The 25,779-nt window shown below is 43.4% G+C and overlaps 1 protein-coding gene across 2 annotated transcripts in view; it reads left to right on the forward strand.

Annotated features, from left to right (window-relative positions):
• LOC111962607 (protein O-mannosyl-transferase TMTC2-like) overlaps positions 1 to 25,779 on the forward strand; it is a 165,602-nt gene that overhangs the window by 127,760 nt on the left and 12,063 nt on the right. Inside the window, exons 4-11 of one of the 2 annotated variants that reach the window (XM_023985818.1) lie at positions 1,059 to 1,173; positions 1,762 to 1,847; positions 3,248 to 3,432; positions 4,037 to 4,115; positions 6,516 to 6,637; positions 15,655 to 15,736; positions 17,176 to 17,290; positions 21,622 to 21,685. In XM_023985818.1, the coding sequence (XP_023841586.1) occupies positions 1,059 to 1,173; positions 1,762 to 1,847; positions 3,248 to 3,432; positions 4,037 to 4,115; positions 6,516 to 6,637; positions 15,655 to 15,736; positions 17,176 to 17,290; positions 21,622 to 21,685 (848 nt within the window). The remainder of the gene's footprint in view (positions 1 to 1,058; positions 1,174 to 1,761; positions 1,848 to 3,247; positions 3,433 to 4,036; positions 4,116 to 6,515; positions 6,638 to 15,654; positions 15,737 to 17,175; positions 17,291 to 21,621; positions 21,686 to 25,779) is intronic. The other variant, XM_023985820.1, reaches the window with a different exon arrangement.

A 25,779-nucleotide genomic window follows, 5' to 3' on the forward strand; every position in this document is an offset into this window, starting at 1 on the left:
TTATTTCTCTGCTTGGCTTTGCTAATATTGAATTTGAGACTTTTGGGATATCTCACTCAGATGCCTTAACTAATAAATAATGCACAGCTCAAAGGGGCCTTTGGCATATGTGAGCATTCGATACATTTGAATGAAATGCTACACGGGTAACCCGGTAACTACTATAAGCTCTATTTTACTTTCCCCTCCTATACAGCCATCAGGAGAACAAGAAGAAACCGTGTCTAAGGGGAAGATTTTTCTCTGTCAGGCCTGTTCACAGTGCTCACACTGTTGCCCCAGTGTGCCCTGGCTTCAGCTGTACTGTATGTAGACACAGTTAAATAGTGTATAAGCCCATATGTATACATGATGGATTCCAACTGCCCATACTAAGCAGTATGGATTTAGTTTTCAAGCTAAAATATTGAAGGGAAACACTATTCAGTCAATTTGGTTGTCAGGCTATGTGCATTTTCCTCTATATGTGAGGTAAAGCATTAATCGATGTAGATGTAGGAAAATAGAATATATAATTACCACTTGACAACTGAAAATTGTCTACCAGATTAATTCCTATAATTTTCACTATTATGACATTTCAAGACCCAATTTACCTGTCAATTAATCTGCAATCCATTTTACAGTAATGCCATTAATCTACTATGGAGTGTCAGGGTGAGCCATTGTTTTCTTCTTTTTCTGTTAGGGAATAATTGGGCTCTTTGACACACTAACTCCCAGGTGCGCCATCAACTCTATCTGTCCTCAGTCTCTAAGCCCAGTAGTTCAGTAGCAGCAGATATGCCCTCTGTTTTAGCCTGCACAATGTCCTCTGAGGAGGGTCAAAACCAGCCTGATCCCAGATCAGTTTGTACTGTCTTACCAACTCTATACATAGCCTATGTTCATTGTTTGACTTGACATTTGACATGATGAGGCAAGACAGTACAAATAGATCTGGGACCAGGCTAGATAACAAACCGTAAACCCAGGAAGTGATAGTGTGTCCAAAAGGGGCAGGCAGCCATGTTGGTTGACCCTGTTAACCTTAATTACTTTATTCCTCCCTCTATCAGCATGGGGCAACCTTGGGAATGTCCTGAAGAACCAGGGCAAGATGGCGGAGGCGGAGCAGGCATACAGGAATGCCCTCTACTACCGCAGGAACATGGCAGACATGCTGTACAACCTGTGAGTGTCTATAGACTCTGTATGCATACATGAGCAGGACTGTCTCTCCTTACACACACACACACACACACGCACACATGCAGGGGCGGACTGGCCATCTGGCATTTCGGGCAAATGCCAGATGGGCTGGTCCATTTTTTGCCTCGAGGGGAAAAAAAGGGCCGATGTGTTACAAATACGGGGCCGATTTCTGGCTCCAGTCTGTTCCGGCACACACGACTGTCTAATGATCAGTGGTCTTCACAGAGAGATAATGGTGCTTTGTATTCCCCTGGGTGCTGTTTCTGTGACAGTAGGTTATTAATCATGCTGTGTCAGCCTGAGGGGAGGACAACAGGAAGCACACACTCAATACTCAACACTAGCCCCAAGGGCTTTAGATGTTACTCAACAGATCCTTAGATTATTTACAGAATTTGATTGTTTAGAACAGAACTAGAGATTTGGTAGCACTACATTTTACAGTACTGTATTTACTAGGAAACTGTATTACATTTAGTTGTTTTATGTTATGTTATTCAGTCTTAACAGACACACACTTCTGTTGAGATTTGTAACCATGAGAGTCCTTAACTTTCTCTGTTACAGTGGTTTGCTGCTACAAGAAAACAACAAGTTCTCTGAGGCACTCCACTACTATAAGCTGGCCATTGGGAGCAGGCCAACTCTGGCTTGTAAGTACCACCGCTCTTTTTATTGACAATTTCAAACTCTTGTGTTTGCACAGCGCAGGTGTCCAGGCATCTGCCAATGGGGGGAGGGCACAGACAAGCTTGCTCCATTACTGGATGAATGATTGAACACAGCCTGTAGATTGGTGTTCAAGGACCACTCATGTCAACAGATTCAATTATTACACAATTGTATTTATTATGAATCCAGTTCAAAGTCAGAGCCTCTCCCTCTCCCCCTTTCTCCCTCTCCCCTTTCTCCCTCTCTCCCCCTTTCTCCATCTCCCCCTTTCTCCCTGTCCCCTTTCTCCCTCTCTCCCTCTCCCCCTTTCTTCTCTCCCCCTTTCTCCCTCTTTCTCCCCTTTCTCCATCTCTCCCTCTCTCCATCTCTCCCTCTCTCCATTTCTCCCTCTCTCCCCTTCTCTCCTTATCCCCCAATGGTGGTAGTTTTCCTTGAGTCTTACCTTGAGGAAACTCTTTCAAGCATGCTTCCTGCTAGCTCATTACTGTATCAGTAAGGTTCAGCTGTCACACTGCCTGCTTAGCAGAAGTCACTCTCACCCTCCACTGGTCATGTGCTAAATTATTCCCCTATAGATTTCTATATTAACTGATCACCGACAAGCGGTGGAGTCCTTTCCTTTGTCTCCCAAAGTGTAATTAATAATTATGAATGTAATCAGATGATGATCACACTTTGTAGTTCTCGTGCATTATGCAATGATCCTATCTGTTACTGCCGATAACTAAATTAATGAGTTACCTAAAGCGGTGGTGGGGGGTAATGGAAGTGAAGGTATGAGAGTCAGTCAGATAATAAAAGTCATTTGTCAAGGTTGTACCATAATTCAGTGTTTAGCTGGCAACTGGTACAACGTAGAATCTGTTCATTAACAATTCCAAAGTGGCAGCTTCATGATGATACTCTAATGATATCCAGTTCCATTCCCACTGCTCTCATGTCCATTCTCTTTCAGACACACATCCTTTATGGGAACTGTCTTCAGAAACACTCTAGCCAGGGGGATATATGCAATTTATTCCTACAAAAGGATTGTTGATTGGACCAGTTCACTTTGGATGGATGAAGGACAGAGAGAACTGTGGATAGGGGCTAGGTTGAACTTTAGTCTAGCGTACAGTTCATCTTGGCATGCCGATGTACACATACAGTATTGGTGGAGCAACGACCACCCCATACACTCCCTTCCACATTCCATCCCCATGAGTGTTCAATATGTATTGGCACCCCATGGATGCGGCAGCCAATTGATCCACCGTTTGACAGTTGATCCACAGAAGTTTGATAATGACTAGTTTCAGCCCCATAGAGCCTAATTACTATCTGGCTGCATGTTGATTACGTAATGGATCACCTATATGTCTCTCGTTCCGCCCTGCAGCCGCCTACTTGAACACAGGGATCGTCCTGATGAACCAGGGGCGACTGGACGAAGCCAAGAGGACCTTCCTAACCTGCGCCGACATCCCTGACGAGAACCTGAAGGACCCCCACACCCACAAGAGCTCCGTCACCAGCTGCCTGTACAACCTGGGAAAGCTGCTCCATGAGCTGGGGCACCAGGAGGTAGGATAGGGGAGCAGACAGGGGTGCACACACACACATACACAGGGAGACACACACCAAACATATTCACAGGAACACACACACTAATCATACACCAACAGGTCTAAATGTGAACCCGTTCTGAGATTGTGGATATTGTCACGAGAAAAGCTCCACTACCCACTGACCTTCTACACTAGTATACCCACTAATTATCCTAACATAGCAGGCGTAAAAGAAAACGCCTGATTGGAGTTCCCGAATATGGTTTTCAGCAGATGAGGAAGCTAGGTTGAATTAGCTGTATCCCTGAATACCGGATGCATCCAGTTGTTAGCAACTCCGCTAAGCCTACCCACTAAAAGAGCCTAAAGGGAATCACTGCCTCGGGCTTTAGCGAGAGAGAGGCTGTGTGACACTGCACTAGCTCTCTGACTGGCCATGTCAAGGAGAGGATAGATCCTTTCTCCTCCACCAAGTCTTAACCACCTCTTAGTGACCTCTGATTCCATGCTTCCATTCAGCTTGTGAGGGCCCAGGCTGCAGTAGACAAATGACTTGTGGCCCTGGCATGGTTGGCTCCTCGTGCCTAACGGATGGTTCCTTCTGTTTTATTCATTCATAGGAGGCCCTCTCCGTGTATAAAGAAGCAATACAGAAAATGCCAAGACAATTTGCACCTCAGAGCCTCTATAACATGATGGGTAAGTGGCAATTATCTTTCTCTCAAACTAAACACACAAGCTAAGATTTTTTTGTGATGAGAAAAAAGAATGGAATAGAAGATTGGTAGATTGAAGGTGTGGGGGGTACATTTGTAATCATTGTGTCAGCTGTTGGTTGTCAGCTTGGGTCCATGCACTTCTGGCTGAGTTTGTTGAACTTTATTCCACCTGAAGGATTCACAGGATTGAGTTGCATTGATTGTGGCCAGGGTCTTGAGCTCGTCAGCTGAGCTATGCTTACAGTAAGCATTACCCCTTAGCCCAGAGTGTAGACTCTGCTTAATGCCGTTGGTTTTAGAGGTGCTCTGTTTTCACAACGTCTTATAAATCTCAAGCCAGGATTGGATGTGTAAACCAGCATCAAAGTCGAGTGTGTGGCTCCAGCTCAACGCTCCCATTGAGGCCCCGATGTTGAGGTTTCCACAGCGCGTTAACGATAATAACTGCGCTCCTCATGTTACAGTCATGTGAAAGCAGCTGCAGACTAAATTGCTGCAGACTAAATTGTGACTTTTGATTTCAAAATGCAATAATTTTCAATTTCAAGTGACCCCCTTAGTACAGTACATTCACCAGTGGAGTCAAATTCAGCTTGACAGAGGTGCTGAGAAATCGTTAGCAAACCGCCTCCCACAGTTTGAAAGCTGTAAGGGCATTAGCAGGGTGGATGTTGCGGCATTTTCCCATATTTCTTGCAGCTTATTTTTACATTACTCTGAGGAGCTCATTTAAATGTTTGGCGCACCTGCTCCTATCTATTTACAATCCAATTCACTTGGGTGCTGCCATTTTGTTTGTCATTCTCAAGAGGGGGAACTTTCGTCAGTGTAGATAGCAGTCTGGGTCAAAGTTGTGTCTTTATCTGCCAAAAACCCCCTCCGCTCAAATGGGCAATGGAATGTTCCACTAGATGTGATTTTCAACTCCTTGGAAATTGTGTCACTAACTATTTTATGTCCATGTCTGTGCTTCCTCATAGACCTCCATCTGAATCTGATGGTAGACTAGAGAGGCACAAAGCCCGTTTGACCACACTCAGTCTTCTGCTGTTACTAGCTCTGCGTTACACCATGTCTAACAAATATGTAGATAAAGCGATTCATGTTGCCCTTATCATAATCATAACAGTCAATGTACAGTATTATATTAGCTGCTGGAAAGGAAATACATGAAGTCTAGGTATTCTGTAACCCAACTAGGACATACAGTAAATGTTTCTGCTTATGCAGAACAATTTGAAAGATATCTACTCCAACATAAAGCTGGCTTTCCTTGGATACTTTATATACTTGCTTACAAAAGACTGCATTAACTCTGATCCTTATCATGAGCAAAAATGGAAGTGGGGTCTTATATTTGATACCACTACATGCTTGAGTACCCTGTATTTAGAGGTATATTAAAAGGTCTATTAGAGGCCATTGCTAATGAAGAACAGGGGGGACGTCTGTTGATCGTCTCAGAGGTCAGCAGGTCAACATTCATCACCAGACACCTGTTGTTTCGCTCCTGTTTCTTATCAATGGAAATGATTCGCCATAATCCCCAATTTATTATCTAACTTCAATTAGCACTCCTCTCAAAAACGAAAAAAATATATAAGACCCCTGTTACAGGTTCATGAGAAACTTATCGCAGTCACGTCCCCTATCCCAGTATTATTCCTGTGACCATTACATTTAAAGCATTGTTTTGGCTTGTGTTTTCCCCAATTACCCGACTATGTCGTGAAATGCAGTTATAATTGGTGTCGGGGCAGGAGAGAGAAAGAAAGAGGGACTGTTTGTTCAGGTGGGGGTAAAGTCTTCAAGGCTGGACGAGGTATCAGATACTGTCTGAAGAATTAGGAAGGGTGTTTCTACACATGTCATCAGCAACATATCAGACAATCAGCTCAGGCCAGTCATAGCAAAGGATTGAGTCAGGCCCATGTCTGTTCTCCTACTCTGAAGTACTTTAGACATCCCAAAGAACTCCATCCAACTAACACATGGGGGATCTGAAAATATACCTTAGTTCGATGACTATTTTTATAGGATTGTTGCTGAGCAGGTATTATCAGTTTGTTATAGGATAGAGGATATTAACAAAACATATTGTGATCCTATCTAGGCTTTTAATGGGACACTATTCAACTGATGCAGACAAATTCAAAAGCCGTCCTTTGCTTTGCGATTTTGTTATGACCCTAGTCCTAGTTAAAGGTCCTTTAGCTAATAAAACACGAGTTTGGTATCGGGTTTCAAAGTGCACTGAAGTGATGGCAGGCCTTTCTGCATGACTACCCTAGCTGTCATTGGATTCCTTAGTAAGACAATGGGAAGACGTGTGGTTCCTTAACCTCTGAACCTTGACCTGACGCCTCACTTCCCCTCACAGGTGAGGCCTACATGAGACTGAACAAGCTGACCGAGGCCAAGCACTGGTACAGAGAGTCCCTGAGAGCCAAGCCAGACCACATCCCAGCACACTTGACCTATGGCAAACTCCTGGCCCTCACGGTAACTTATTCATCATCATCATCATCTTCCTCCTCCTCCTTCTCTTCTTGGCTTTCGTATTCTTATTCAGCTCTGCAAGTAGCCTGAGAGTGTGCATGCAGATAATCAATTGCATGTGTGTGTGTGTGTGTGGGGGGGGGGGGGGGATCACATTGAGTTTCTCAAGGTGCCCTATCGTCCTGTGGGGATAGCTTCCTGATTGAAACTGATGTCACGGCTGCCCTGTGTTTTTAAAATCTGTTACCAAATCCCATGACTGATTCTTTACAACTGCCTAAACCGGCACTCCATATTGAACCCTAATCAGTTTCACTAACACAGGTTGCAAATGGCTCCAGCTAACTAACCAGCCCCTGCAACACATTAGCCCTGAAGGACTGATCTGATGTGGATCCTCCTCTAACTCCGGACCCTCCAGGGCCTTCCGACTACTCAGATGCTATTCACCAAGGTCACGTAGTTGACCTGGGTTGGACTAAGAGGAGAAAGGCTGGTTTGTGTGCTAGGGGTAATTCACTCCACAGGGTCCCAGACAAAGACAAAGAGCACATTTATCTTTGTCAATCACTCGTTTACCTTTCTAGGGAATAATGGCTGTAGATGAACATGATCTTTCTCCATATTGACCACCTTGCCAGATGTATTTCCCTGTCTGTAGTCAGTGAGTGGTGGTCAGTTTAACAGCTTAGCAGGCATTTAAGGGAAAAGCTGACATGAACTGGTCTCTTAACAAGAGCCATTAGATACAATCTCTGAAAGGTAGATTTGTCTCATCATTACACCAGGGAAACAACAATATACAATAGAAGAAGAAAAACTTCCCTTGAGTGAGCAGGCAAGGGAAAACACACTGGAGAGTGAAGTAGAGCTGTTTTAGTAAAGAAAGGGATATTGATTTAGAGGAAAGCAGGGAGTTCCGAGCTCATGCCTGTATTCCTCTTCTCTCGATCATCCCTGGAACACAAGTGACGTCATCAGAGTGCGCGGCTCAACACTATGCAGGAAACACTCGTTTTGTTATTTTTGACTAAAACATAACCAATATTCATTAAATATAAATACCGAACTTGTTTTTGCATGTATTCCATGACGCGGTTAGCTTTTAACAGCTGGGACCGCTATTTCTTGTCCCAGAATCCCTCTTAACAGACAGCCTGCTTAACAGAGCCGCTAAGCTGCTAGCCATCAAGCTAATGAAGTTAGTCCCAGATGAGTTTTGCAATTGGAAATAAATGAACGGTTCCAGCACTGTAGATACAGATACAAACAACGAGTAGTATCGCCGTCCTGGAGCCTGATCTTCCTGCACTTTTGTCGCTGGGGGTACCTGTGTCTGCGTCCGGAGTGCCTACTATTACGATTTCGAAGTCGACGTCAGCAAACCTTCCGTTCCTGCTCTGGATCGAGCGGGGCTTCTCAATTTGTCGGAGGCCTGCACCAGTCCCGGGAGCAACGGGCTCAAGTTATCCTGCCTCTCACCCATCCAGAAAGGGTTCTCTGAATCCTGTGAATGAAGCGTGGGAGTGGACGGATTTCCTCGTCCTTCTCGCCAGCCATGATTTTGGGCAGCTCCATGGTTAGAAATATGACCGTTCCTGGTGCAAAAACATCCTATCCCGGAGCTCGAGTAAATTACATTACTAAGCTGCTCCTGAATGTACTACGTCAGGACATGGAAATCGATTCTATCATAGTCCATGTGGGTTTTAATGACATTATGAAGGACAGTTGAAACTGGATTTTAAAGAGCTGATTGACGCCCTGCTAGACACTAATAAAAGACCCATCATATCTGGCCCTGTGCCCTCTCTGAATCATATCTGGCCCTGTGCCCTCTCTGAATCATATCTGGCCCTGTGCCCTCTCTGAATCATATCTGGTGGCCCTGTGCCCTCTCTGAATCATATCTGGCCCTGTGCCCTCTCTGAATCATATCTGGCCCTGTGCCCTCTCTGAATCATATCTGGCCCTGTGCCCTCTCTGAATCATTCTGGACTGTGCCTCTCTGAATCATATCTGGATCTGTGCCCTCTCTGAATCATATCTGGCCCTGTGCCCTCTCTGAATCATATCTGGCCCTGTGCCCTCTCTGAATCATATCTGGCCCTGTGCCCTCTCTGAATCATATCTGGCCCTGTGCCCTCTCTGAATCATATCTGGCCCTGTGCCCTCTCTGAATCATATCTGGCCCGTGCCTCTCTGAATCATATCTGGCCCTGTGCCCTCTCTGAATCATATCTGGCCCTGTGCCCTCTCTGAATCATATTTGGATCTGTGCCCTCTCTGAATCATACTGGATCTGTGCCCTCTCTGAATCATATCTGGCCCTGTGCCCTCTCTGAATCATATCTGGCCCTGTGCCTCTCTATCATATCTGGCCCTGTGCCCTCTCTGAATTGTGGCATTGAGCGCTTTAGCAGGATTCTTTCTCTTCACAACTGGCTAAGTGATTATTGCAGCTCAATGGGTGAAACTTTCATTGACAATTTCAATACCTTTTGGAAACAAAACACATTTTATAAGGAGGATGAGATCCACCCAAATCATTTGGGTTCCTGGATCCTTTCACAGTATTATAAAGCTGCATTGAGACAATGGCTTATCAATGACCCAAGCCCAGCTCAGTTAATCTCTACCATTGTGACGCTGAGTTGTCATAATGCTTCAGCAAATGTACATTATACCAGGGGCGTTGGTAGACACAATGTAAGTAATCTAATTTATGTTCCTCTAACTAACCTCTGCTGATCCTACAGCTATTGTATGCAGTAATCATGTGCCTATGAACCAGAGTTATAACTGTTAGCACTGAGGCGGTGTGCCCTAGTAGGAAGTCCACTGTGTGCAGCTCACCCTGCACAAACATAAATAAGATGTGAATATCTATTTCTGCTAAGCTTCCCAGTAAAGCAATGAAAACAAGTAAGCATCCCAGAAGAAAAGTTCTCAAAATAGCCCACGTTAACATATGTAGGTTCATGAAATCAATAATTTGCTAGGTACAGATGACATTCATATTCTGACAATCTTTAGAAATCACTTAGATAATACCTTTCATGATACAGTGGTAGCAATAAAAGGTTATAAAATGTACAGAAAATACAGGAATGCCAATGGTGGAGGTGTTGCTGTTTTATATTCAGAACCACATTTCTGTAAAGCTTAGAGAGGATCTCATGTTAAATACTGTTGAAGTAATATGGCTACAGGTTCATCTGCCTCACCTAAAGCCCATTCTGATGGGAAGCTGCTATAGACCACCAAGTGCTAACAGTCAGTATCTGGATAACATTTGTGAAATGATTGATAATGTATGTGATATCAACAGAGAGGTGTATTTTCTGGGTGATTTTAAATATTGACTGGCTTTCATCAAGCTGCCCATTCAAGAAATAGCTTCAAACTGTAACCAGTGCCTGCAACCTAGTTCAGGTTATCAGTCAACCTACCAGGGTAGTTACCAACAGCACATGCGTGAAATCATCATCATGTATTGATCACATCTTTACTAATGCTGCAGAAATGTGCTTGAAAGCAGTATCTAGATCCATTGAATGTAGTGATCACAATATAGTAGGCATATCTAGGGAAACCAAAGTTCCAAAGGCTGGGCCTAATATAGTGTATAAGAGGTCATACAATACATTTTGTAGCGATTCCTATGTTGATGTAAAGAGGATTTGTTGGTCCGTGGTGTGTAATGATAAGCAAACAGACGCTGCACTTGACACATTTATGAAATTGCTTATTCCAGTTACTAATAAACATGCACCCATTAAGAAAGTTACTCTAAAAACGATTAAATCTCTGTGGATTGATGAGGAATTGAAAAGTTGTATGGTTGAGAGGGATGAGGTAAAGGAATGGCAAATAAGTCTGTCTGCACAACCGATTGGCAAACGTATTGCAAATTGAGAAATCATGTGACGAAATGTAATAAAAAGAAGAAGAAACTACACTATGAAACCAAGGTAAATGACAAAAAGAATGATAGTAAAAAGCTTTGGAACACCTTAAATTACATTTTGGGAAATAAGGCAAACTCAGCTCCATCATTCATTGAATCAGATGGCTCATTCATCACAACAATGACTGATATTGACAACTACTTTAATGATTTTTTCATAGGCAAGATTAGCAAACTTAGGCATGACATGCCAGCAACAGATGCTGACACTACACATCCAAGTATATCTGACCAATTTATGAAAGACAAGTGTTGTAATTTTTAATTCCGTAAAGTAAGTGTGGAAGAGGTGTTTTTTTGTTGTCTATCAACAATGACAAGCCACCGGGGTCTGACAACTTGGATGGAAAATTACTGAGGATAATAGCGGACGATATTGCCACTCCTATTTGCTATATTTTCAATTTAAACCAACTTGAAAATGTGTGTCCCCAGGCCAGGAGGGAAGCAAAAGTAATTCCGCTACCTAAGAATAGTAAAGCCCCCTTTACTGGCTCAAATAGCTGACCAATCAGTCTGTTACCAAACCTTAGTAAACTTTTGGAAAAAAATTGTGTTTCACCAGAAACAATGCTATTTTATAGTAAACAATTTGACAACAGACTTTCAGCACGCTTGTAGGGAAGCACATTCAACAAGCATAGCATACAAATGAGGAATTGATGATAAAAGAGATCGTTGGGGCTGTTTTGTTACACTTCAGTGCGGGTTTTGACATTATCGATCAAAGTCTGCTGCTGGAAAAATGTATGTGTTATGGCTTTACACCCCCTGCTATATTTAAATAGTTACCTGTCTAACAGAACACAGAGAGTGTTCTTTAATGGAAGCCTCTCCAACATAATCCAGGTAGAATCAGGATTTCCCCAAGGCAGCTATCGATGCCCCTTACTTTTTTCAATCTTTACTAACAACATGAGTAAAGCCAGGCTGTCTATGTATGCGGATGACTCAACATTCTACACGTCAGCTACTACAGCGACTGAAATGACTGCAACACTTAACAAAGAGCTGCAGTTAGTTTCAGAGTGGGTGGAAAGGAATAAGTTAGTCCTAAATATTTCTAAAACTTAAAGCATTGTATTTGGGACAAATCATTCACTAAACCCTAAACCTCAACTAAATCTTGTAATAAATAATGTGGAAATTGAGCAAGTTCAAGTGACTAAACTGCTTGGAGTAATCCTGGATTACTGTCATGATAAAAACATATTGATACAACAGTAGCTAAGATGGGGAGAAGTCTGTCCATAATAAAGCGCTACTCTACCTTCTTAACAGCACTATCAACAAAGCAGGTTTTACAGGCCCTAGTTTTGTCGCACCTGGACTACTGTTCAGTCGTGTGGTCAGGTGCCACAAAAGGGACTTGCATTTGGCTCAGAACGTGCTGCCTTGGATGTACACAGAGAGCTAACATTAATAATATGCATGTCAATCTTTCCTGGCTCAAAGTGGAGGAGAAATTGACTTCATCAGTACTTGTATTTATGAGAGGTATTGACATTTTGAATGCACCAAGCTGTCTGTTTGAGCTGCTGGCACACAGCTAGGACACCATGTATACCCCACAAGACATGACACAAGAGGTCTCTTCATAGTCCCCAAGTCCAGAACAGACTATGGGAGGCGCCCAGTACTACATAAAGCCATGACTACATGGAACTCTATTCCACATCAAGAAACTGATGCAAGCAGTAAAATTAGATTTTAAAAATAGATAAAAATACACCTTATGGAACAGCGGGAACTGTGAAGCAACACAAACATAGGCACAGACACATGCATACACACACACGATAACATATGCACTATACACACACATACACATGGATGTTGTATTGTAGATATGTGGTAGTGGTGGAGTAGGGGCCTGAGTGCACACAGTGTGTTGTGAAATCTGTGAATGTATTGTAATGATTTTAAAATTGTATAAACTGCCTTCATTTTGCTGGACCCCAGGAAGAGGAGCTGCTGCCTTGACAGCAGCTTACGGGGATCCATAATAAATACAAATACCAATACAAATCTCAGGCAGAGATCAACAATGGTTTACCCGGGCCTTCTTTCTCCTCTGGGTGTAAATGATGCAACCTCAGGGATGAGGAGAGGAGAGAGCTGTCAGACTTACAGACTCAATAGCCTTGAGATGGTTTTCAAAGAACAGAGCGTAGTGTGAAATGCAGTGGCTCAACCAGTTCTAGCACATATTTGTATCTATGAGGGCCCAGGTGTGTAAGTTGGTAAGAGCTACCTTGAAGATGTTCACTTCACCTTCTACCTCCATCAGCCCCATCATGACCTCCGGCCTTCCACCATACCACTACCTCTACTGTCTCTTCACTGACGACTGAGTTTAGTCTTGATCAAATACCACACCTGGAAAGTGACCCCCACCTCCACTCCCATACCCTTTACCCCCACTGTGGGTGATGAGGAAACAGCCTTCCTGTCAAGGGTCCTAAGTTCAGATCCTGGCAGGGGATTGTCGGTTGGGGGAGGAGTTGCGCGCATTGAGGGACAGGGTTTGGCGGTGGAGATTGGTGTCGTTCTCCTGCTGGGCTGACCCCTGTGCACCACATCCGGGACCCCCTGCGGGGAGGGGTGTAGCTGAGGGTGGAAATGTGTACCGTGGTGGTGGGTGTTATTGAACTCAGTCATTCACAAGTCATTTCCGGGCCTAATCAGATGCAGGCTCCATTCATAATCACCTTGATGGCTGCCAGAGTGGAAGAACACATCTGTTCCACGTCTGATATCACCGGGAGATTAGGGGGTCAACACTAACAATAAGCGCAGTATGTGTGAAAACCGGAGATTTCACCTCCATAATAAGTTGATATTGAATAGGAAGTGGATATGGGTGGTGGGAGACAGACAGACAGACAGATAGAAAGACCGACAGAGCTGTTTCTTCCATCCATTCAAACACTGCAGGCTGTCAGGCCATCTATCAGCATTGATCACACATATTTAATAAGAATCTCTCTCTGCTGCTGTTGCTGTGGGCCGATGTGCTGCACAGCCAGTTTAAGAACCTACTAGGATGCATACAAACCGCCACTTTCCCCCCACACACTAAATAATGTTTTGGATACCTGACAGTTGTGAGGGGGAAAGCTAATGAGCTCTAATGTTGAAATTATGATGTTCGTTAGCAGTCTAGACATGAAACTGGATTTCATTGAACAAGCCACTCAGGAATAGAACTCCTCTAAGCCTGATAATGCCAAAATTGGATTCAAAAGATGAGAACATCAACTGGGGCTCATGGGAAATATTATTTTCACATTCTGCAAAGATTTCTTGACAACTTTTCTCCAGTAAAGAGAGTTTCCTCACTTCTCAGTCAAATCTGCAAAGTACAGGTAACTGACAAAATAATGGAAACATGAGGGAAACAAAGTCTATTGAAACAGGTGCTTCCACACAGGTGTGGTACCTGAGGTAATTAAGCAATTAACATTCCATTATGCTTAGGGTCATGTACGAAAATCCTGGGCAGGCCATTATTTTGGTTACCATGGCTATGCCTCCATAGAATGACAATGCCCCAATCCACAGAACACAAGAGGTCTGGTTTGATGAATGAATGGTTTGATGAGCATGAAAATGATATAGTCCTCCCAGTCACCAGATCTAAACCCAATTGACTACTTTTGGGAGATTCTGGAGCAGTGTCTGAGAGCGTTTTTTTCACCACCAAACAAAACACAGAATTATGGAATTTCTTGGGTAGAATGGTGTCACATCCCTTCAATAGAGTTCCAGACACTTGTAGAATCTATGCCAAGGTGCATTGAAGCTGTTCTGGCTCGTGGCCCAACGCCCTATTAAGACACTTTATGTTGGTGTTTTCTTTATTTTGGCAGTTACCTGTATGTACCACATGATTCAAATCCACACAAACAATGAGAGCCAGTGCATTAAATTGTCATAACGTGGTTTCCTGACAGGCTTTTTGTTTGAACTTCAGTAAATAGAAATATGCTGATGTTATGACTATTCCAGCTGCTCCTCAGCTGAGCGCTTTGTACTATTTGTGAATTTGAGCGCATTGAGCTGCATTAAACATATAATTCAATGTTCCATCTCATCAATGGAGAATACACTCAAATATTTACACTTGGAAATTTTGAGTACTTTTTGAGTTATTGAAGGTAAACCCGGTGAAAAATGTATGAGGCACGGAATCATCCAAATCTGATTTCAGTGTTTGGATAAAGGCTTCTTGTTCAAAGCCTTTGCAATTAAAATTAATGAATTGTGTTCATTCTATATAATGTATTTCGTAAACATAATTTATTCTGGTTACTGGCTTATGTAATATTAAGGGAGCTCTTGCCTCTTTTTGTTCATAATGTGAAATGCTGTGGCATTTCATATATTTAGGTTTCTATAGGCTTTAATTGATTAATTGAATCTCTATTGTGATCTTCATCTCCATCAGAGTGCAGCTGACACACAGATAAGACCAGCGTTGTGTGTGTGTGTGTAAGACAGAGAGAGGCAGCTGTGTTAGCTGGAGCCTTTGTGTGTTAGTTGTAATCTGATCATGCTCTCTGAGGCCCCCGGGGCACTGGCTCCACTGGGCCCCAATCTGTCACTGCTGCTGCTGCCCCTCATCAGGCTCCAGTCCCCCTGTCTGTCACTCCTTGTGTGACGTAACCCAGAACGACTCTACGCACCCTCTCTCAATCTCTGTGTGTGTGTGCACACATTTCTCTCTCTCCCTCTTGTTTCGCTCTTTCTCTTTGTGTGTGTGTTTGTCTCTCTCTCTCTCAGCTGCAGTGGATTAGTCACAGCCTCTGTGTTCAGATATATTTGTACAGATATAAGTGTGTTATTATTAAATGCTCAGACCAGGCAGACAGATGTGCCAAGCATGACATTGTGTACTTTGAGGGTAAATCTTTTTTAGGTGTCATATTAAGATTTTATGTTACATTAAGTTTGTGGCTTAGCAAAATCATTATGTATTATAATAAAATGAAAAGCATCTCAACAGCAACAAATACTGACAATTGATTTAATTCCTCTCCCTTCGTAGGGTCAGAAGACTGAAGCAGAGAGGTTCTTTCTGAAGGCCATCCAACTAGACCCCACTAAAGGAAATTGCTATATGCATTACGGTAAGTACTGCCATTCTGGGTCAGTTTCTTTTGATTCACCAACATTATATTAAGGTTATAAATTAAGGAATTATCATGGTCAACACACATCAACACAGTCGTGAAGAGGGCACGACAATGCCTCTTCCCCCTCAGGAGGCTGAAAAGATTTGGCATGGGCCCTCAGATCCTCAAAAAGTTCTACAGCTGCAGCTTTGAGAGCCTCTTGACTGGCTGCATCACCACTGGGTATGGCAGCTGCTTGGCATCCGACCACAAGGCGCTACAGAGGGTAGTGCACACGGCCCAGTACGTCACTGTGGCCGAACCCCCTGTCAACCAGGACCTCTATACCAGGCGGTGTCAGAGGAAGGCCCTAAAAATTGTCAGACTCCAGCCACCCAAGTTATAGACTGTTCTCTCTGCTACTGCACAGCAAGCAGTACCGATGCACCAAGTCTGGAACCAACAGGACCCTGAACAGCTTCTAAGACTGCTAAATAGTTAGATAAATAGTTAACCAATAGCTAACCGGAATTTCTGCATTGACACTTTTTTCACTAATCTCTTTTGACTCATCACATATGCTGTTGCTTAACATCCGTTGGTTAGTCACTTTATCCCTACCTATATGTACATTTCTACCTTAATAAAGCATGTGACAAATCACATTTTATTTGATACTAAGTCACTTCAAGTTTCCTCTTTGAAATGTGCGTTTGAGAGGGAGTGCCAGTAGAAGAATTTGTGGTTACATACATTACATTATCATTCGTAAAATGAAATCATTTTTTTCATTTCTTGATATTTGAAGGAATTGCTCTTACATATTCTTAACCACTCCAATAAAATAAGAGTTGACATATTGAAATCTATCCCCTGCCAGTAGTGTTTCTAAGCTGTAGGTGCTCTGCAATACATTGGTAATCAGTCTTTCCTTCACATAAGGCCTGTAGCAAGGTCTACATTCACAGCTATTTAGGAAAATATACTTGGTTTCACCCAGTGGTTTGGGAGCATGGTACAGTAGTGGAGCCCACCAAAATCAACAGACTATTAATTCCTCCCAGTTCGTGGCTCCTTCAGTGGTCCACACTCTAGCGTCATTAGGGAGGTCTACAAAGGCCCTGCTCTACATTTCAGCTGCACCTCAGACGTACAGAACTCAGATCTCCAGCCAGGCCTGACGCACATGTAAGAGAAACATTCCTATCACAACCCTACTAATTGGACAAATGGGCCTGAGTGATGGCCAAAGAGTGATGGTACGCTCCACTCGTATCTTGTGTTTCAGCAAATCCCTCTTAGGGCTGACAGAGGCTTGCCTATCTCCCCTGGCCAAAGGCAATATTCCCAGCCACTATTCATCCCTCTCTAGGAATACATCCACACGCCGCGTTTTAACATGGTGTTCCTATTCTCTCTCCTTCCCTTTCCTTTCCCCCTCTGGCTGCTCCCAGGTCAGTTTTTGTTGGAGGAGTCTCGTCTGCTGGAAGCTGCTGAGATGGCGGAGAAGGCAGCTCGTCTGGACAGCGGGGAGTTTGATGTGGTCTTCAGCGCAGCCCACATGCTCAGGTGAGTGTTGGATGGGACAGTCACACTGAGAGGGAGGGGAGGAGACAAGGGCTGGAGGAGGGAGGAGACAAGGGCTGGAGGAGGGAGGAGACAAGGGCTGGGAGGAGGAGAGACAAAGGGCTGGGGGAGGGAGGAGACAAGGCTGGGGAGGAGAGACAAGGGCTAGCGGGAGAGGAGACAAGGGCTGGAGGAGGGAGGAGACAAGGGCTGGGGGAGGGAGGAGACAAGGGCTGGAGGAGGGAGGAGACAAGGGCTGGTGGAGGGAGGAGACAAGGGCTGGAGGAGGGAGGAGACAAGTGCTGGGGGAAGGAGGGAGAGCATCTACTATCTATATGCTTTATTCCAGGGCTTACAGCTCTCCTCTGCCAGTGTGATTTACTTGGCCAGCTGCTGTAATCCCCTTCTCTACTGCAGCGAGCGGTAGCCAGGGAGCTGCCGTCTTGTCTTAGTGCGGCGCGCGGCTACGTGCCTGCCTCTGCTGTTTCTGTCTTATTCATGCGGAGCCAGTTCCAAACCAGAGCAAAGTTCAGCAGCGCGGCGTCTGTCTCACAGCTCTCCTGGAAGCTGCAAGGTGCTGTGTTTCAAGGCACAAGGCGCGAGTGCAAATGTGTAAATAGAGGAACATGCCAATTTAGAATATGCCACACAGACTGAGAGAGGATTACTAGAGCCAACAATATTATATTTCCTAGTTTGGAGATTTCCCTTGTTAAGACTTACCATGGTTAATCAGGGGTTTTCTGTGTGAGGATTACTACTGCTGGCTGTGGGAAATTACGACTACTAAAACAGTTAATGCGATGTCTTGAATCATTGTGCTTCGGGTTCACTTTCTTGACCAAAGACAGAAAGAGGCCATGTCATGCAGCTGTGTATAATGTCTTTATCCAGCTGGTTTTCACAAGGTGTCCCACTGCACAGCGCTATGATCCAGGGGGATGTGCACCACCAGCATCCCAGCCGTCCATGCTTTACAGAGCCTCTTCCAGGGTCAGGACCCCTGGCTGTTAAAGAGGGTCTCAGGCTGGGCTCATTGAGGGACTCCCCACCGCCGTGCTTGCATGGGGTCTCTTTCCTCTGGAACTCATGTTCTTTATGTGTTTGTCTTGGAACCAAGACGTGGAAGGCCCTCGGTTGGTGGGGGATACTAGTGAATCTGAACAGGGGTGGGAGAGGGTGGGGAGGAGTCGACCTTAAGATGTGCAAACCTTCTCTTATTGCTCTCTGGGGCTCTTGGTCTTTGACAAGTTTACTTCCTTGCTATCCATTTCCCCCGGCCTTCTTTAAACAATCAGCACATTATTCCAAACCTTCGTCCGGGTCTACAGATCAGTGGCAGCAGCCAGCAGACGAGGCGAGGCGAGGCGAAGGAAAAGGAGAGGAAGGTTGGCTGAGTGCTAACTCCCAGGGGAATGTGCTAATGCTGCCCTTTAAGTGCTCAAATCCCTCTGCAAGCCAGGCTGTGTGGTGTCACATCACTGTTCTGGAAACCCAGATCTGTTTGACAGAAGGAACAAGGAACAATTGAGTAACGTTTGTGTAACAAGTGTGTCTTGTTGCACGAGACAGATGGGCTAGATGTCGTTAGTACACAGATCGTACACTGGCAGTTGATGCTGAAACAATTAGTTAATTAAGTAATCTGTATTATTTAGATTAAGTGATGTGTAGTGTCAGTCGTGTGATTTGTGTGTCTGTGCGTCTGCACCGGGGTTAATAAAGCACATTTAGATTATTTTCGTTCACTCATTATCCCTATTTTCCCTCTGTCTCTTCCTCTCCGGGCTCTTCTAGTTCTCCTCTCTCCTCTCTTCCCAACAGCTGTATCTCAGAGGACGGGTCTAACCGAAGGCAGAAGTTTAGGTTGTTTTCTCCCATTGTGCTTGTTGTGCTTTCACAACCCACTATCCACAGGCAATCCTTTGCCACACACATTAAATATCTTGTTTGTTTGGTGACAATGGTGTGGCAGTTCTCCAGTCTGATAATGATGTGTTTATAGACCTGAAAATGACATAGAATTAGATTAATTCTTGAGACAATATTCTATTCTGAATATGATTGCCGTTATTGCAACACATGGTCACAGTTATACAACAAACCCATCTTTGTCATTACTGTACATTTTTTGTAACTTAATATTTTCTGGATTTTTGGTATGGGGCACTATTTAAGTTACTTTTTAAAGGCTATTGATTAAACAGTTCATTGAAGTTAAGCAAATAGTTATTGTTGAGCAAAGAAGTAATACTGCTTGTATGACGGTCATTTAGTGTGAGGCATTTGTTTATTCAACTTGACAAATGATAATTCTTGCTGCTTAATAGAGGTTTGAGTTTGGGCTCTGCTTCCTGGAGTTGAATAAAGACAGGGTGTTTGAGGTTTCGTTGTGAGGACACACACCAGTTCCCACACCTCCTACACAAAAGCCTTGAACTAAAGTGTATCAATAATTATTTGAGTGAGGCAGTACTCTCTGCACTGAGTAATGATCCTCAATGAGTCTCAGTGATTCTCCACCCTCATTAGTGCTGGAGATACAGTATGACAGATGCAGAAGACAAACTGTGATCCTATACATCAGTCATTCTTCTTGAGTTTGATCATGTTGTGTCCGTCCAAAACATATATCATATCAGTTCACACCATAGAGACTCATTCACCCCACCACTGGTGTTACCTCATTGGGAAAGCATCCACTCCCCATGTCTGTTGACCAGCCATTACCACTGTGGCATAACGGCAATGTTGGTCACATATGGAGCTTAATGGTCTGTTTGTTTTGAAATGAGCCACAAGGGTATCAAGTGTCGTTTCTTGGAGACATTTGTTTTTGTGTGTATATTTAGTTTAGTTTAACCGTCCTAAGAATACACAATGACCCGTTCTCTTACCTTATGAAGTACATACTGTTTTAGCATCTCAAATGTGATTGACTGATTTGGCAGAATTAACATTTCATGAGGGGAAAGCCCTACAGCTGAAATTGGGGTGAATTAAATGTCATTGTCGGGTGCTGGATAGAACTGTTTTTGCTATGATTAGAATCACATGCTGTATGCTAATAATGCAGACTGACATAAGATTAAGATAGCACATTTACCAAAACTGCTTCTCTTGCCTCAATCATGTCATATTGTGATGACACTTCAACAGGAATAGGACAGCACTTATGCTCTACGGTATCACATGTAGCTCAGGTATTAGCTCTATTGACATCCTATGAGATTTCGTTCTGGGTTTAGAGACTACTCAGGTATGGTGTTGTCATGCTAGTTGTGGAATATGAAAATGTCTGTATATCGCTGCCATATGGAGGAGGATACCTTAATAAGATCAGACAGGCTTAATGGAAGCCCAGTTCAGTTCAGATGGTCTCGCTTTCATCATTACGACTCAGGGCTCCGGAGCCAGCCGTCCTTGACTCCGTCCTTGACTGTGTCAAAGTTAAACTCTTTGCAATGAGACAATTGCTACCATCAGTGAAATGCAGCTGCAGGTTGTAAAAATGATTCCTGGTTTATAGGAATATGAATAAACGGAAAAGCTCTTGGCCAAAGGGAAAGAGTCACACAGTCAGGTACGATGGTAATCTAAGCGTACTGGCGTGGTGTATTGTACACGGAGATGAGCATATGGAAGACATTCTTGTTTTGACTGGAGTTCTTATTGGAGCGTCTACAGACTTTAAATACTTGTAGTCTTCTGGGATTCGCAGGAGGACCATCTGTCTAGAGGTGCCTTTACCTTAAAATATGTTTTTCACTGTCTTTCATTGTATGATTTGTTGTATTTGTGGCGTCCTTTACAATTTGATTAGATATGATAATCGTATGTGCTCAATGTTTTTGTAAGAAATACTTGAAACGTGCAAATTATTTGACATGGAATTTTGTGACTATCTTCTTCCTAGGCCTCAAATCCTCCCAACCCCACTGACCTTCAGTACCAAAAACAACAGATATTTTTACACAGAAGACAGGGGACTCGCCTTTGAAGTTATATTTGTTCTTACTAAGGCAGTGGTTGATGAGAAGCCTATTTTAATGACACACAGGTCAAAGCTCATGACACAAAGGTCACAACCCCGGATATAATGAAAACAACCAGGGCATGCTGTACACCACTCAGCATGGGGTGCTGTCTGCTGTAAGGCCTGGAAACAAGCTGCCTGTTTCATTGACTCCTCTAATTTCGACATGGCATTCTCTCCTCAGCCTGTCCTCACTGACCCCGGAGCAGCAGTAAACAGACAGAGGTCAAGGTCTCCTCTGAACCCTCTGAAGTTCGAAGAAATAAGTGATGATTGTTTTTTTTGCTTTCCTTTGCAGACAAGCCAGTCTCAATGACGCAGCCGAGAAGTATTACGGACGGGCAGCCAGCATAAGACCCAACGTGAGTGTATCAACCTTTAATCACCCTTTATTACTCAACATGGACACTGAATCACTGGCTGGGTGGCTCTCTGGCCAATCACTGGCTAGGTGGCTCTGTGGCCGGTGGCTCTTTGGCCAATCACTGGCTGGGTGGCTCTCTGGCCGGTGGCTCTTTGGCCAATCACTGGCTGGGTGGCTGTTTGGCCAATCACTGGTTGGGTGGCTCTCTGGACAATCACTGGCTAAATGACTCTCTGGGCAATCACTGGCTATGTGGCTCTCTGGCCAATCACTGGCTGGGTGGCACTCTGGCCAATCACTGTCTTGCCTGTTTCCTCATAATGGCCTTTATTGTCAAAAGAGTCATCGGAGTTTCGAGAAAGACATGGGTTAAGTTGTCCTGAGCTGTAAGGTTTGTGTGTGCAGCATCAATCAGGGACTTCAAAGGAGGGGCCAGGGCCATTTTAGGGTGGTCAGATTGAAAGGAATAATGATAATAACACTTAGTCACAGGACTTTGGTGTGTGGATAATGAATAGACGCAAATAGTTGAGTAGGCTATCGTTTGACAACACAGATTTGACTTTGTTTGAACTGCAGTGGGGGAAAGAATGTTTTGCTTCTGTGGTCTTAATGTTAGTTCCTGATTGAAAGAATTCACTTGTCAAGGAACAATCAAAGTGTGTCTGGATAGTGTCAACCGACATTGATGTTTGATTCAGCCAACGGAAATGTTTCCTGTAGATACAAACGTACAAAATACACAATTTACACGGTTTACCCACTATGTTTATGTAATGGTAGTGAGTAAAAACTTTGATTATTTGTTTGAATGCATTCAAATATATGTCTGGCTTCAATGGACTATCTTGTATTTATGAGTCTCAAACTCCCACCCTCTTAGAGCAGCACAATCCTCATTATTGTCATAGTTCAGCTAAATGCATTGATAGAGACCGTACACCAAAGAATGGGAAGGTAAAGTGTGAAACTCATTTCCATAACTCAGTGCTACTAATAGTATAGACCCCCAGACAGTCCCCGCTGTGAAGACACTGTGATTGTTGTATAGTAACACAGTTATTCTATTTATTTTATATTTTATTTAACCTTTATTTAACCAGGCATGTCAATTAAGAACTAATTCATATTCACAATGATGTTCTACCACAGCAAACTGGAAAAAGGAAAGAGCATAATGTAGTTGGTGTTGAAGCGATGCAAGCTATCCAACCTTACTGGTAAAAATTCTATCTATAATTACAAAGTGTGAGAACCACAATAAGGTCAGAACATTGGCTGAGATCAGAGCAATATATTTAGAGAGTTAGGCCACATTTTAGAATATTTTTCTGATTCTATACATTCCGTTACATAGTATTGTTTAAATATTGTAATATCCCCATGTAATGTTAATGGGGAGCTAACATGGCGTCCATAGACTGTTGTAGTGTCATGTAAATGGATCATCATGCAGAAACAACATTGGCCCAACTGTCTAAATAGGTTGTTATCAGTAAAACATCACAATAAGGTGCACAGTGTTTTGCCTGCTGGGGGGCTATCTAGCTAATAACAGATCACGTCAATTTGGCTAGTTAACAAGCTAACTTTCAGGGGATAAACTAGATGGCTATATGGCTCAAATATTGTTTCATTTGCTTGCCATCTAGTGATAATGACATTAGTCCAACTGACAACTTTACCAGGACGAGGACTTGCCGATGTCAAGCTCTTTCCAAAAGCCTAATCTCTAATGAAGCAAGCTAAATGACACATGTTGCTTAGCTACATGGATAGGCTACCCTCACGTATCTGAAAATACATGATCAATTGATGTTTAGTGATCATAAAAAGCATGCAGTTACTTGCTGTATAACTCTGATGATAGAGCTAAATGTGGAATGCTCTTCAAGATATTATGATATTAAAACCAAATAGTCATAACATTTATTTAACAATCCCTTGAAAACAGTATGTAGTTGTCAATGGTTTTAGTCGAGCTGGGGGTTTCCTTGCCCCACAGCAGCCAAATTGAATGCTCTGCACCCGTATTGTGACATTCTATTGATAATGAGCTATACATGGCTCTGGCTATATTTTTGCCCTCGGAGCAGCAAGATGATTGGCTTTCCAATGTACTTGTCTATTTCAGGAACAGATCATCATTATAATATTTACATTTTAGTCTCTTGGCATCCACAAATATGTAAACATGCATTTGATGCATCCAAGTCCAGAAACAGAGGCTGTTTCAGCCCAATGTGGTCACATTGTTGGGATGCCTCCCTTGCCATTTGGCTTGCTTACAGTGGAGGCTAGGTAATGATTGAGGATGTTCATCCATCTTCCCCAGTATTACCCTTTGTTCTCTCAGACAATGTTCCTGTCTATCTTCATTTGTGATTGCATGCTATGCTTCAACTCCTGTATAGCTTGATTGCTTGACTTAGCTTGACTTTCAAGCACTGGCATTTTCATAATATATTAAGTCCACTTGTCCGTTCACTTTACTTAGGACTGGACGATTGGCTTAACTCAAGGGCTTTGGTGCCTTCCTATGCTTTCTATTTACAGTGGCATAAAGTAGGTTTATGGCCAGTCATTGCTCCCTCCTCATCATACTCCCATGGCTTTAAGCAGCTGTTTCTTCTGAGGTCCGGCTAATATACTCTACATCTGGTGATGCTTCCATTACAACTACATGCCAGAGGAAAGGTTTGGAGGGTGTGGAGGGTCGCTGGGGCGGGGATCTTTTGAAGCTCGACTGGAGGACTAAAAGGAAAAGCAGGAAGAGAACGAAGAGCAGTAGAATCCCTACCCAGGAGTCCTTGCACACCATTATCTCTCATGTGTAAGTGTCTGAGGCTGAGGATATAAAGGCCTAGCCTGTGATGGTATTTCATTGTGTTCAGTCCAAGGAGTCAGAGGTGTTCTCCTCCAGGGGTCTCAGCTTTTACTTCCCCTGATTCTTTCTTCCCAGACAGCTGGTTTCAATTAGTCTTCCTCAAGACAGTTTGATTAAATCAATCCCTAAAACACGTTTACACACTGTCGCACCCCCCTTCTCTCTCCCTCTCGCGCTCTCTCGTTCTTGCTCTCACTCTTTCATTCTCTCTCTCTGTCACACACATATGCACCACACACCCAAATATTATGGTAAAGTACAGAGTTGCAAATCAGACAACCAACTAGGCTTGGGCATTATACAGATTTTCATATCGTCATACCTGCCGTCACTCATCCCAGGATTCACGGTATTACCGGCATATCACACAAGGGGTCGCTAAAAACACAAGAAAAGCCCATCAGGCCTCTATTACCAGAATGCTAACCAAATTTGCACAAACTAATAGAGAAATCACACAGACGCTGTTAGCTAAATACTAATGCGCGAAAAAGAACAAAACCCATTGCAAAGACAGGCAAATCCAGTTCATAAAGTTATACAAGCATAGCTAGTAGCTACGGAATGTAATTTTCAGTGAGTGTAGACATTTACAAGCGAAAGTAAACGAGAGAAATTGTGCTAATGGACAAAGTTGTGATGCATGCTTTTCTGAAAGAAGAGCAGCATATGTACATGGAGTAGAGGGGAGAAGAACAGAGGAGAAAAAAATGCTAGTAGGAAGCACAGGGGGAAAAATGGCAACTGTACAGATAACTCATCCAGAGCTCTTTGACTTCTGGCAGAAAGCCATTATAATATATCTGATGGCAAACATTGAATAGTGAATTGCATACAAGTGTAACTTCATCACCTTATGAGACTTGTCGATAGATATATCTTATTTACAATGACGGCCTACCCTGGCCAAACCCAGACGACGCTGGGCCAAATGTCCGCCGCCTTATGGGACTCCCAATCACAGCCAGCTGTGATACAACATGGATTCAAACCAGGGACTGTAGTGACGCCTCTTGCACCTAGATGCAGTGCCATAGGCCGCTGCGCCACTCAAGAGCCAGTCTATGTGCTTTCTTTTTAAAGGAGTTACATTTCGTTGTGGTCAGTTATGGTTATCATTTTCTGGGTTCTAGTTAAAAAGCTCCATCCTGCAAATTGGTTCCTAAAATCTTATCCTGCGCTTTGACCCATCAATTGCAGGGTCA

Source organism: Salvelinus sp. IW2-2015, linkage group LG4q.1:29 (genome assembly GCF_002910315.2).
Source record: "Salvelinus sp. IW2-2015 linkage group LG4q.1:29, ASM291031v2, whole genome shotgun sequence".
In the NCBI taxonomy this organism is placed as follows: Eukaryota; Metazoa; Chordata; class Actinopteri; order Salmoniformes; family Salmonidae; genus Salvelinus; species Salvelinus sp. IW2-2015.